Genomic DNA, 15,000 nt, shown 5'->3' with positions numbered 1-15,000 from the left:
CCGGTTGGGGTGAGAGGAGAGCAGAGAGAGAAAAGGACAGCATAGAGATAGAAGAGAAGAACTGTTGGTGGAGACGACAATCACAGAGCAGAGACATGCAGCTCCATGACGGGACATCTGGAAAAGAAAGAACAGAAACTACACGAGTGAAGGAACTGAATGGAGACAACAGATAATAAGAAGAAACTATGGGAGAGAGGAAGATGGTGAGGTATGAGTCAGTTAAAGAGTAGGAGGAAAGAAAAGAAGCTCAGCATGTAACGAGGTCCTCCAGCAGCCTCGGCCTATAACAGCATGTTATGAGACGTGTTGTTTAAAACCTTTTTGTGAAATCAGACTGAATTGGCAAAAAGAAATAAGAATAAAATGATATGAAAAATATTGTTGCGACATGAAAACAGTTTTGTTAAAGTGAGTTTGTAACTGAAGAAGATGTGTTTGTGATGGTGGCAGCTGTAAAAACTCTGCTGCATGGCTTTTAACATGTTTGTGAAACTGTCATCTCACACCGGTCCTCCTCGGAGACGTGGTCTCTCTCATGTTCTCGGAGACGTTTTCTTGTGTTCTTGTGTTCTTGTGTTCTCTGAGACATGTTCTTGTGTTCTTGTGTTCTCTGAGACATGTTCTTGTGTTCTTGTGTTCTTGTGTTCTCTGAGACATGTTCTTGTGTTCTTGTGTTCTCTGAGACATGTTCTTGTGTTCTTGTGTTCTCTGAGACATGTTCTTGTGTTCTTGTGTTCTCGTGTTCTTGTGTTCTCTGAGACATGTTCTCGTGTTCTTGTGTTCTCTGAGACTTGTTCTCGTGTTCTTGGATGCGTATTCTCGTGTTGTCGGAGACGTGTTCTCGGAGACATGTTCTTGGACACGTGTTGTTAGCCTCAGACTTCCTGTGAGGGTTGAACTGCCCGTCTTTAAAGTGCTGGCAGCATTTGATCAGATAATTCCTTCCCTTTACATCCAGTCTTGTTTCTTAACTTGAGAAGAATCGAACATCGTCACCTCCTGAGAGCTCTTTTCTTAAGACATCAGGTTCTCAGCCTGTAAGCTGCTGCAAGTCGTTGTTCCCGCTCTTTTCTTCGTCATATGACGATCCCTCAGCGGCTCATCTGACGCTGAATGGACGCGGTGCTGCATTTTATTTTTAGTTCCTCCTGAATCTGTTGTTCTCATCATCTGCAGAGCTGCATATTGTTCCTGCATTATCACAGCACTTATCTCCATACTGATGCACATAAACATTGAAACCACACAGCAACCCATCCACACTGACAAATAAACACAGATTCATATATCTATATTTATCCTTATTACTTAATCAACTAAATTTAGTTTTCTGAATATTTAGAAAAGAGTATTCCTAGATTTAATATTAGACATCATTGGACTTATGATGGAGAGAGAAAAAGAATAAAACTAAGATATTATTCTGACTGAGTTCAAACACATACAAACATCAATCTGTTTTCTTTACAAAACTACTTTATTTGAAAGCGTGTTTGAGGTACTCATTTACTTTTCCATGTCAGGTTGTTTTTCCATATAAGACTACATTTCAGAGTGGATACTGGTTGGTAGAAAGCTGCTTGATTAGTTAATAAAACCATCGATATTCCTAAATTGTAATTTATTCAACTTATACAATCTGCACTTTGAAATGCATGAATGGAGTGTCAGCCTGAGTAAAAAAAGTGGATCAAGTTTAAACAATAAAAACTCATTAATCAACACATTAATTCTTCTACTGACAGTGAGAGCAACACTCACGTTATCACATGATCAATCATCTGAGAGCAGAAACAACCAATCAGAGATGTGGACGAACCAAAGACAAGAGTTAATTTTATTTGTGATTCCTTAATATCTCGCGATGAATCTGTGAATTGAACAACAATCACATGGATTTACAATATATGAAATATCAACTATGGCGGGACAGTGGTGCAGTGGTTAACGCTGTCGCCTCAGCAAAAAGGTTCTGGGTTTGATTCCTGGCCTGGGCCTTTCTCTGGGGAGTCTGCATGCTCTCCCTGTTCAGGATAAAGCAGGTATAGATAATGGATGGATGGAAATATCGACCATCAATAAAGTGAAAATGGCTGCCAGAACATTTTGCTGATTTTTTTTTGTAAGTTGTAATCAAAAATGTTTGATTTTGGGGCGGATTTTGTCAAAAATGTCTACGTAATTTGAGGAGTTTTAATGTGAAGACCACATTTCCCACAAACCCCGTCACTTCCTATTTCCTCTGGTGAACAGATTTTATTTGGTGATGAAAACAGGAGCAGAGACTTTCTGAGTGGAAATGAGGAGTTGTTGTTAATAAAGAGAGTTTTGTTTGAAAAGATTTACTTTGTTGTGAATACTTTCAGATTCTGAAGACCAACTTTTTTTCTGGAATAAATTGCAAGAAATTAAAAAAATTAGAAACTCCCGCCAATTTTACAGACATCGCTCGAATTGATATTAATTACTGTGATTTCCTGGAGGGACTAAGGTGTTAAAGTGAGGAGTTTCTAACAGACCACAAATACACAAAACCAAGATTTATTTGTATTACTTATTTGTAATTATTTGTAAAATCCAGCCACATGCTTTAATTCCTTTAACTGTAATTGGCAGATTCATCTTGTCATATGAATGTTTTTTTTTTCTGTCCCTCCCTTTCCTTCCCTCCGTCCTCCCTTTCTGCTTCCTCACTCCTTCCCTCTGTCCTCTCTTCCTGCTTCCTTACTCCTTTCCCGTCTCATCCATCCGTCTCAGATCCTGGAAACTCCCCATCCAGAGTCTCCTCCGGTTCTGATTCTGCTGCGGGGAACCAGCCGAGCGGTGGCCGCCTCCTCGGTAACCCTGACTGCTCCCCCTACGGTCCGAGCCCCCCCCCTCGAGGCCACGCCCCCGCTGCAGCCAGAGACGTCCAGCTGGACAGCCTGATGATGCAGCACGCCGATGTGGAGAGGAAGAAGGAGGTGTTCTTGGACCACCTGAGGATGAAGTACCCTCACCACGCTGCCATCCTCATGGGACAGCAGGACCGCCTGAGGGAGCAGGTAAGAGTCACAGCTCGGCATCAGCTGCTGGACTGTTTGACAGTAAACAGCATGAAACCTGTGTTTGTATGTGGATCAGAGAGTCAGACCCCTCTGAGACTCATCATGAACAGAAACATAACGGCCGCCTTCATCTCACTGTTATTTGAGAAGCACAGAAATTTTAACCTTGAAGCAACAAGTTGTCACAGTTAGTCAGTATGTTCATACTGGTCATTGTACAACCAGTAGCTCCGCCCCAGAGATCTGATTGGCCAAATAAACATTTGGAACAAATCATCATGACATCACACCCTGCTCATCACTAGAAATATAATTCTGCCTATTTAATAAGAATATAGAATTAGAATAGAGTTTCATCTAATATGTAATATAATGTAGTTTCTACTTGTTCTAGTTCTATTAAATGACCCATTTGGTGAAGTCGGGTCTCTTTTGGTCCTTTTTGGTCGCTCCGAGCACCCGTACCGTAACACCACGGATAGTCACGCACTTACAATCCTAGAGGAGGCTAGCTGGACCGGTTTGGTTTTATATTTTAAGAGCGAATTGTGCCACAATATGAACATATTTAGATGACATGTTTTATTTAGTTGGCAGTGTTAGTTGTCAGTAGGGTTAGTAGTCAGTAGGGTTAGTAGTGTTAGTAGTCAGTAGGGTTATTAGTGTTAGTAGTCAGTAGGGTTAGTCGTCAGTAGGGTTAGTAGTGTTAGTAGTCAGTAGAGTTAGTCGTCAGTAGGGTTAGTAGTGTTAGTAGTGTTAGTTGTCAGTAGGGTTAGTAGTCAGTAGGGTTAGTAGTGTTAGTAGTCAGTAGGGTTATTAGTGTTAGTAGTCAGTAGTGTTAGTTGTCAGTAGGGTTAGTAGTGTTACTAGTGTTAGTTGTCAGTAGGGTTAGTAGTCAGCAGGGTTAGTAGTCAGTAGGGTTAGTAGTGTTAGTAGTCAGTAGGGTTATTAGTGTTAGTAGTCAGTAGTGTTAGTTGTCAGTAGGGTTAGTAGTCAGTAGGGTTAGTAGTGTTAGTAGTCAGTAGGGTTATTAGTGTTAGTAGTCAGTAGTGTTAGTTGTCAGTAGGGTTAGTAGTGTTACTAGTGTTAGTTGTCAGTAGGGTTAGTAGTCAGCAGGGTTACTAGTCAGTAGGGTTAGTAGTCAGTAGGGTTAGTAGTGTCAGTAGTCAGTAGGGTTATTAGTGTTAGTAGTCAGTAGGGTTAGTAGTGTTACTAGTGTTAGTTGTCAGTAGGGTTAGTAGTCAGCAGGGTTAGTAGTCAGTAGGGTTAGTAGTGTTAGTAGTCAGTAGGGTTATTAGTGTTAGTAGTCAGTAGTGTTAGTTGTCAGTAGGGTTATTAGTCAGTAGGGTTATTAGTGTTAGTAGTCAGTAGGGTTATTAGTGTTAGTAGTCAGTAGGGTTAGTTGTCAGTAGGGTTAGTAGTGTTAGTAGTCAGTGGGGTTATTAGTGTTCGTAGTCAGTAGTGTTAGTTGTCAGTAGGGTTAGTAGTCAGTAGGGTTAGTGGTGTTAGTAGTCAGTAGGGTTATTAGTGTTAGTAGTCAGTAGTGTTAGTTGTCAGTAGGGTTATTAGTGTTAGTAGTCAGTAGTGTTAGTTGTCAGTAGGGTTAGTAGTGTTAGTAGTCAGTGGGGTTATTAGTGTTCGTAGTCAGTAGTGTTAGTAGTCAGTAGAGTTAGTAGTCAGTAGGGTTAGTGGTGTTAGTAGTCAGTAGGGTTATTAGTGTTAGTAGTCAGTAGGGTTATTAGTGTTAGTAGTCAGTAGTGTTAGTTGTCAGTAGTGTTAGTTGTCAGTAGGATTAGTAGTCAGTAGGGTTAGTAGAGTTAGTAGTCAGTAGGGTTAGTAGTCAGCAGGGTTAGTAGTCAGTAGGGTTAGTAGTGTTAGTAGTCAGTAGGGTTAGTAGTCAGTAGGGTCAGTAGGGTTATTAGTGTTGGTAGTCAGTAGAGTTAGTCGTCAGTAGGGTTAGTAGTGTTAGTAGTGTTAGTTGTCAGTAGGGTTAGTAGTCAGTAGGGTTAGTAGTGTTAGTAGTCAGTAGGGTTATTAGTGTTAGTAGTCAGTAGTGTTAGTAGTCAGTAGGGTTAGTAGTCAGTAGGGTTATTAGTGTTAGTAGTCAGTAGAGTTAGTCGTCAGTAGGGTTAGTAGTGTTAGTAGTGTTAGTTGTCAGTAGGGTTAGTAGTCAGTAGGGTTAGTAGTGTTAGTAGTCAGTAGGGTTATTAGTGTTAGTAGTCAGTAGTGTTAGTTGTCAGTAGGGTTAGTAGTGTTAGTAGTCAGTAGGGTTAGTAGTCAGTAGGGTTAGTGGTGTTAGTAGTCAGTAGGGTTATTAGTGTTAGTAGTCAGTAGTGTTAGTTGTCAGTAGGGTTAGTAGTCAGTAGCGTTAGTAGTGTTAGTAGTCAGTAGGGTTATTAGTGTTAGTAGTCAGTAGGGTTAGTCGTCAGTAGGGTTAGTAGTTTTTACTAGTGTCAGTTGTCAGTAGGGTTAGTAGTCAGTAGGGTTAGTAGTCAGTAGGGTTATTAGTGTTAGTAGTCAGTAGTGTTAGTTGCCAGTAGGGTTAGTAGTCAGTAGGGTTAGTAGTGTTAGTAGTCAGTAGGGTTAGTAGTCAGTAGGGTTATTAGTGTTAGTAGTCAGTAGAGTTAGTCGTCAGTAGGGTTAGTAGTGTTAGTAGTCAGTAGGGTTAGTAGTCAGTAGGGTTAGTAGTGTTAGTAGTCAGTAGGGTTATTAGTGTTAGTAGTCAGTAGTGTTAGTTGTCAGTAGGGTTAGTAGTCAGTAGGGTTAGTAGTCAGTAGGGTTATTAGTGTTAGTAGTCAGTAGAGTTAGTCGTCGGTAGGGTTAGTAGTGTTAGTAGTGTTAGTTGTCAGTAGGGTTAGTAGTCAGTAGGGTTAGTAGTGTTACTAGTCAGTAGGGTTATTAGTGTTAGTAGTTAGTAGTGTTAGTTGTCAGTAGGGTTAGTAGTCAGTAGGGTTAGTAGTGTTAGTAGTCAGTAGGGTTATTAGTGTTAGTAGTCAGTAGTGTTAGTTGTCAGTAGTGTTGGTAGTGTTAGCAGTTAGTAGGGTTAGTAGTGTTAGCAGTCAGTAGTGTTAGCAGTGTTAGTAGTCAGTAGTGTTAGTAGTGTTAGTAGTTAGTAGGGTTAGTAGTGTCAGTAGTTTTAGTAGACAGTAGTGTTCGTAGTTATTAGTGTTAGTAGTCAGTAGTGTTAGTAGTCAGTAGTTCTAATAGTGGTTGTAATGTTAGTAGTGACCCGGTGGCCAGCCTGCAGCAGTCTGCTACTGTTGGTGGTGTTCAGTGCACTGATGACCTCTAATTTGTCACTATATGATTTAAACTGAACTGAATGAATGTAAAAGTCTATCAAACATGCTGACATCCTCTGACAGCAGTGATGAGCTCGATTCTGGAAACACAATTCATTCAGACAAAATATTGAATTCTGACACCATACATGTAAAAAACAACAACAAAATACATTTAACAGTATATATTATATTTGTCTTTAAATTCCGCATTTATTTTCAGATTACAATCCTGTTTTTTGTGTTTGTGTCCCCAGTAAAACTGTTCTCAGCATTTTGGCTCACATGTCGCCCCCTGGTGGACAGAGGTTAGAAAAAAAAGTATTCCTGTTGAAATCTGTGAGACTAAAAACTCATGGATCAGTAAAATCAGGGCAAAACAGATTCGGAGCAGCAACCAGTCGAGCTGCTTTCATATTCACAATAAAACATTTGTACCACTAAAATAGAATGTGAAACACTGAACAAAATCTAGTTGGAGGAACTTGTATTAAAAAAAAAAGACAAAAAAAGAGTTTAACTAAAACGAAAACTGATCAACTTTTATATATATATATATATATATATATATATATATACGTTATAGTTTGTTAAGTGACAGGACACCGGCCACAACAAACCGACACCATTTAAAAATATTCATCAGTACCGTTTGTGTCGTCACCAGCTGCACTAAAGATCCATTTTGAATTGTCCACCGCTGTCAGGACGCCGGGTTTGTTTCCTTCCGTTTGGATGATAGATGACTGAACTATATAAATAGTTGGTGCTCTGAACATATGAACGCTGTCTGTAACGTTACACAGAGGTTTGATAGGTAAAGAAGTTTCGTGTGCACCCTGCACACAGTGGTCCAGTGAAGATGGAGACACCATTACCAAAAACGTTTTGATGGTCAACTGCCCCGTTTGTTTTCGTCCTGATGTACAGAACATCCCTGATGTTACACTATAAACTTCCTTTATAAATTATCTCCTGATTTAACGATTTGGTTTTGTTTAATTTTGCAAAGTGTTTCCTTACAGTCGTGCTACAGTGACTCACTTTCACCCCTTGTGGTACAAAGTGGTATTACAAGACAGGACGGCCGTGGCGAGCTGGTTAGCATGCTAACTTCAGTATTTGTCTCTGACATGTCATGTCATCCCGAATATTTCTTCACATTCTGTGGATTATTTCAGTTATTTATTTTTGGAACGTTTGAAACTAAATATTTTACAGATTGCTTGTTGATTAGATGTTTGTTTTTTTAGTTGATAAATCTGTCATCTCAGCTCTAAAGTGCTGCTTTGTTTCTGCACTGCTGGTGAAATAATGAAGCTTTTTATGAGGACCAGTTGGGGCCCAACCAGAACTTTGTCTCAGAGGTTACGGTTGGGACCTGAACGTGTCTCCTATGTGGAGATGAGGGTTGTGTAATAATACTGAATGTAACTGAAGATAGAAACAGGGTTTATGAAGCAGGACGGACGGAGGACAGGAAGAAAAAAGAAGACAAACCTCCACAAGCATCAGCACAAATGATCTTTGAAGGTGAATGAGGACAAGCCTGTAAGATTTGTATCTGCTTGATGAATAATATAAGAATAATAAAAGACAGTTATGTACCAATATGATATGACATATAAACTGTGAGGGCTGAGGTGTCATGACTGAATATATGCAGTGTCTTGTGCGGTTTGTAACGTTGACAGCTTGGACTGGTGTGCCTGTCAGACTGGTAAAGCCGGCATTATGTGCTGAGGTGGAGGAGCTGTGTTGTAACAGTACACACACACACACACACACACACACACACACACACACACACACACACACACACAGACACAGACACAGACAGAGGGGTTGGGTTTGCCAAAGCACCTGAGTGTGACACAGACATGCTGACAGAAACAAAGACGTTTCCTCCAGACTGGATCTTAGTTCAATCTTCAGACTTTGAGAGGAACGCTCGTCACTGGGAGGTGACCCATCTCCTTCAGGTAAGATCCTTTCATGTTTGCATACAACTTCATCAGCCAGCTGATGGAGTCTTTGTTGGCTTCTTGGCACTCAGCAGAGTTTAGACAGCAAACGTTCAGTGAACACCAGCAAACCTGGAGCTGCTTCACCAACATTCCACCGTGCGGGCTGCTCTGTCTGACAGCTTCTCATTGTGTCAGTTAGAGACCAAACAAATCAAGTAACAACAAACGTAACGTCCTCCGGAGAGTTGGTCAAGTCTAACTTTATTTTTACAGCATATTTCATATACAATATGTTTTATATCCTGAGACAACACAATTACAACACAGTCTTAAAAGTGAAAGCGCAAAAGAGAAATATGCATCAACAGGTGTTGCTGAGTGCAGTCATACAGAAAACACACACACACATACACACACACACACACACACACACACACACACACACACACACACACACACACACACACAGGGTTGTAGAGATACTGAGGTTTTGGGGTCGGGGACCTGAGAGACCTACATTATGTCCTTCAAAATAAAAGCCTTTACATTCTGATCATATCCAAATCTGTCATCAATTAGTCAGACTGGCTGGGGTGGCTACGCCAACAATAAGGCTACCAACAACTCTGGTAACTAAATCCAGCTGTAATTCAAGAGATGTAAAGGATTATTGTTCGTAAAAGACAATAACGATACTATTGAGATTATATCGTTAGCAGCATGCTAACTGCAAGGATGCAATCGACTTTATAGTCGGTCAGCTGACAGTTGAAGCAGGTGAACTTCATGCTGAGAGGAGAAACACTGTTGAGCTGTCTCTCTTTATAGAAACTGATCTTGTGCGCATTAATTAAAAGAGCTGATAGTTGAGAGATGGTCAAAAAGCGCCTCCTGAAGAGTTGAGTTCCTCCTGCTTTGTTTCTATTGGCTTCATATCACAGGTATGTAGACAGGAACGAAGACACCTGCCAGCTGATCGTGAAGTTACACTCGGACCTGTAATTACAGCTGTCTGAAGATGTTGTGAGCTGAGTCATAATTACAGTGTGTTCAACCAATCAGGGGACAGAGTGTCTACAGGGCAATAACACTGAGCTCACTGGTACCTCCAAATAACATGTTTTATTACTGAGATGCAAAAGGAGACCAAAATTAACATAGAAAACATTGTTTAATAAGTAATCATCATATTATTTGAATGAGGCCACAGAATGTTTATAGGTGAAATATTCACAATTAGATTTGTTAATGTATTCTTTTTTAGACAATGTACATGTCTAGTATAATGGTATCGATTGAAAATGTTATCAAAATAATTGTGAACACTAACTGTCGAGGGATTTAAAAAAAACAGGAATTGCAGATCAAACAGCATGTACAGTATATCTTCAACATTACTGGTTTGAAAAGGAGTGAACAGAGTTTTCACTATCTGCATTTAGAAGCGGCGCTATGCTGCTATTCAAATATTAAAGTCGGAGCGCTGCAGCAACAATTAATTTATTTTAGAGGAGAGGATGTGATGACTCCGTCTTATCTCTTAAAACAAAAAGGTTGTGGTACAGACGTTTCATATCTATGTCAGTTGTGAGTAAAGCAGATCAACTTTGCATTGAGTTGATAATGAGAATACGACAACCAGCAGCAGGAAGACGTAAACAAGCAGAGAAGATGATCACGTTTTCAGGATTATGGCTCACTGACGACCCGCCGTGTGTTTAAGGATGAAGGATGTGTGTGTTTGGGTGTGGTTGGGTGTGGTTGGGTGGGGCAGGCACTTATTTGCTCACTTGAATATAATGAGTGAGGCTTCAAGCAGCTTTTAACCCTGAAAGGGATTCATTTAATCCTTCATATCAGAGTCCCAACTTCATCCTCCAGACTCGTTCTACAGAGATTTAACATCTTTAGTTTAGTTTCTCACAGCATGTATGAAGAACCAGAACAGGAAACTTTAACTATCTCTACTCAGTATTCTTGCTGTCAACACTAATATCTTTTCATTTTTTTAAATGCATAACTTTAGCTACGTTTACACAGAATAAAGTCTCATCAGAGGCAGTGAGCTCTTACAGAGATAAAATCTGTTTCAATTTCAATAAATCTTCCATTTGACTCTTTTCAAACTGGTTTTCGGCCACACAACCGGCTGACTGCAAGAGCTGCAGAACCTGAAGCTTCTCTGTGCAGCTAGCGACGTCGACTGCATATGAGGTGTTCAGGGAGCATCTGTAAACGGCAGCATCTACTAACAGCCTGCATGTTGTTCAGAAGAGCTGTAAACATTAGCTACATATAATAACCCAGGATAAACTCTCACCCTCTGAACTGTATTAAAACATATTTGTGCTGTGATGAACTGGTACCAAAAAAGTATCATTTAGAAAACAGGATCAAACATTTGTGAATATTGCTGAACCCCATAATGTTTGTATGTTAATGTTAAGTCTACCAAGAGTGAAACTGCTGTTTCATGACCATTAATCAAAAGACTGACTAAAATATATCTCTATATATATTTTAGTTGCATATAAATAATGTAAAATAAAAGCTAAAACCAGTCTTTTGATTATATATAATATATATAGATATATATGCATATTTGATTTGGAAAACAGGATTTTTTTTTTTGATTTGGTAAAACCGGATTGGAACCCTCAGAAACCGATGGACACAAATTGCATCCAAATTTCTACCCTTTCTTCTTGGTTGACTTGGGCAGCGAGTTTTCATCACAGGAAGATGCGTGAGGTATCGTATGAAATCAGGTTGTCTGCAAGTGATTTAGCACCAGGTTCTCCACAAACATGCAGTGCGAGATAGGAGAGGGGCGACCATCATCCGGCCCAGCCCTGTCACGAACAGCTCTCCGAGACCAACCGAAGTTCCGCGGCGCTACGGTATCATCACGTCTAGGCGAGATTCTGACTTCGAGGCGTTCAGTCATAATCCCACAGATGGTAGCTTCGCACCATTGGCTCCTCAGCCAAGCACATACACCAAATGTCTGAACCTGCGGTTCCTCTCGTACTGAGCAGGATTACTATTGCAACAACACATCATCAGTAGGGTAAAACTAACCTGTCTCACGATGGTCTAAACTGTCCTAAAAAAGCCCAGATATAGCATGAATGGTTTGCCCCGACAATGACCGAGATATGAGCTTAAAGGTGAAGGTCATGAAATGACCTTGGACATCGCCTCGAAGGGTTAACACTGACGTTGCTCTGCACTAGAAACAGCTTTGTGCAACTAAAGAAATGAAGTTCGATGCTGAACTGACATCTCTAAAGCAAAAACTTATGACGGTAACAAAGTATATTATTACTGACAGTGTTTGTATAATTAGTTTGCTATTTAATGAAGTAGTTCAGACCAGTTAGAATATATATACTCTATGTGACCCAACTCAAGTAGCTCGTCATCTGTCTATCGACCAACCCGAGGTCATTTTATGCAGAAAACAAACAAGTCATTCTGACCTTGTCAGCACTATTTGAATGGATGCAGCTCATGACCACACAAGCTGTATGGAAATATATTACAAATGGTGTCAAAATGTGATTTTCCTGTGGTTGTTTTCTCTTTACTATGTTCTTGCTAAAACCTTAGATAAACAGGCTATAACGTAAACTACAGACTTAACCAATCACCATTTTGTTTAGTGGATCAGTTATTAAAAAAACTCTAACTAAAGGCAAGAATATGCAAAATTTTACCAAGCTGCCAAAACTGTGAGAATCAGTGAAGACAGGCTGCTTGGACACTGCAGTGACTCACTAGCGCCTCCTGATGTATTGAGTGGTATTACAACACAGGACATGAATATAACACATTGAACCTTTAACATTGGTAGAAAATAGGCTGTAACTATCTTTGATGCAGATGTTTTATTGCAGCTGACCCTTCAGTGTGTGATTAAGTGTGTTATAAATAAGATTTTCATCAGATTATTGAGAGTTGTAGTTTTCAGTAGAATGTGTGTTTGTTGATATTTTGTACTCATGAGCTGATTTTACTGTCACATACATGTTCTGACATGTCAGTTTGTAGACAAAAGGTCGGTTGCATTTAAATGAGGTTGCCCCATATTCACTGAGTAATTTGATCTGATTTCTCTGAATCCTTCCCTGCCTGAGTTTTTCTGCAGTGTTGGCACGTTGTCCATGTGACAGGGAAGTTATGTTTCCAGTATTGTAAGTTTGAGAGGTTTCAGGTAAACTGAAAAGGGACTTGATAAAAAGCCAAAATGAAACTTGATTTTGATTCATCCTCATGTGCGTTTGTTCACATTAAAGCTGATGACCAAACACAGACATCACATGTAGCATCAGACTTTACAAACAAAGAACAAATTATATTACCAGAAAAATCTGTTTATTGTAATAGAAAATTCTTCCAGTATAAATGTCTCGACTGGACCTCCACACACATTACATTGTACACTTTGTAGATGTTGTAAAATCATGATTTGGATTGGAGACTTTCCCCCATTCTTCACAACTTATTCAAACCAAAAACTGAGGATCATAGTTCAAAAGTTTGAATTCTATAATCCTTCACTCATGTGATCTGATATGATCTGATTTAAGAATGTGACTGTAATCCAGAGAAGACATCTCACACTGACTGAGCTGTAGAAGCAGTCCTCTCATGGTTGTAAAGCGATGTGACAGAGTGAGCCCTCTTCCCTCACAGAAGATCTTTTCCTCAGCAGAAATCACTTCAAACAGACAGATATATCTAGTGATGAGCAGGGTGTGATGTCATGATGATTTGTTCACTTGACCAATCATATCTCTGGGGTGGAGCTACTGGTTGTGTAATAGATAGTTCGCTGTTCGTCAGATACACATTCATCAACATGTCAGTAAAAATGAGTTCCAGTTGCTGCTGTGTTGCAGACAGCTTCAGGGCTCCACAGTGCTACTAAACGTTTCCATTGGTTGCACCAGTGAGCCTGAAATTCAGCAGAAATATAAACATATTTATTTGACCTTCCCAGAGTGCAACATTTTTTGACTGTTCAGTTGAGAGTTTTGGGGCATTGGTGTTGTAATCCATCGGAAATCCCCCCTGAGGAGAGCAGAGCAGTTCAACGGACCAACAAACAGGAAGCCGGTCGGGTTCAGGATGTGTTTGACTGGCGGCTGAGCGTTGTGTAGGAAGGGAAATCTGTCTGAGACAGACCTCCACCTCACGATGCCAGCGCTGGAGGGAAGACGGGGTAAACAAACTTGTTTTCTTAACTACGAGTTCAGGATATTGAGTTTCATCAGCAGTTTATTAGTAGAAGAGCTCTTCATGGCTGCATCCACAAATGATGTTAAAACTCTCCAAAGAAGAAACCAGATAGAAACATGATCCAGAAACACCACCGCCTTCTCTGGACCGAGATCATTGAAGATGGACTGAGGTGAAGTGGAAAACTGTCCTGAGGTCTGATGGATCACAATCTGAGATTCTGTTTGGAAATCATGGACGCTGCATCCTCCAGGTTAAAGAGGAGAGGGACCATCCAGCTTGTTATCAGCTCAGTTCTGAAGCCAGCATCTGTGATGGTACAGGGATGCATTAGTGCACAAGTAGCCACAGTTGGTCTCCTCCTTTATAGCATGTATTGTAAGCTAAATAAAAAAAAGTTAAGCGCAGCAGTTCATCCAGCAGTTCATGTAAAAAGTTATTCTGAAGCCAACAGTCGGTCACCTGATGTTTCCTACGGACCTTTTTCACAGAACACATTTGGACTTGTTTTTAGGAGAACAACAGGTGTTATTAGTGACATGATCAATGTCTCTGCTCCAGGTAGGTATCTGTGTAATGCTGCATTCACGTGATCATATCCACCGTGTTCAGAAGAGAGTCCGTATGAAACTGTTAGCCTCTGTGGCCTCTAGACGCCCTCCATATTGTGTTTTTACAATTTAACCACTTGAATGCCAAACATACGGTGCACACGACTTCCCGTGTTGTAACCACGAGCTCACGACTTCCATTTGAAGGCAGCATCAGTCTCACCAGCGAGTCACAACACCAGGAGTCTGAAATGAATTGGAATCATATCCGATGTTATTGTTCTTTTCCTGCTGAAACATGTCAGACTCTGAAAGACTTTCTATTACCAGTCTCAAAAGACTCACTATCCTCTGAATTTTTAGGCTGCAAGCATCCCATAATGCAATGCGCTCTATAGACAGTATTACTCTGGTACTCTTTCCACAGTATCTGACACATTGCTGTCTTTAATCTGGATATTTTCATTCACTTGGTTCTGGAGTTTGAGTTTCACCAAACATCAGCTTGATATCTGCAGAATACTGCTAGCTAGCGCAGCGACCTGGATGTAGGGCTATGAAGGCTTAATGACGTTATAGGGTTCAAATACAACATACTTCTGTGGTTCTGTGGTTTACCTGCTGCAACTCATCACTTTAAAATCTCTGTTATCCATTGTTGAACTGCAGTGCCTTTTTTGAGACTTAAATACTTCAAGTTCATCATAAGTGATTAGATTAAATTTATGGTTATGAATTTAAAATCCATAATAATAAATCTATCACTAAAAGTAATGTATTTATCCATTTCCAATATTGAATACAGTTGCTGTTTAGATAACTAAACCGATTATTCACTAGAAAAATCAAAAGGAAATGGTGAGAATGGACATTAGTACAAACCCACTGTTGGCATCACATCAATCAA

At 40.1% G+C, this 15,000-nt stretch overlaps 1 protein-coding gene across 1 annotated transcript in view; it reads left to right on the top strand.

Annotated features, from left to right (window-relative positions):
- The window catches only part of LOC138195822 (sickle tail protein homolog), a 35,812-nt gene that overhangs the window by 8,078 nt on the left and 12,734 nt on the right, over positions 1–15,000 (top strand). Inside the window, exon 2 of the mRNA XM_069145506.1 lies at positions 2,761–3,047. Within this exon, the coding sequence (XP_069001607.1) occupies positions 2,931–3,047 (117 nt within the window). The 5' untranslated portion in view covers positions 2,761–2,930. The remainder of the gene's footprint in view (positions 1–2,760; positions 3,048–15,000) is intronic.

Source organism: Embiotoca jacksoni, unplaced genomic scaffold, assembly GCF_022577435.1.
Source record: "Embiotoca jacksoni isolate LCO1_2020_lvr unplaced genomic scaffold, fEmbJac1.0.p SCAF_127, whole genome shotgun sequence".
Classification (NCBI taxonomy): Eukaryota; Metazoa; Chordata; class Actinopteri; family Embiotocidae; genus Embiotoca; species Embiotoca jacksoni.
The sequence above is the reverse complement of the archived record's forward strand: the minus strand, read 5'-3'. Positions and strand labels throughout refer to the sequence as shown.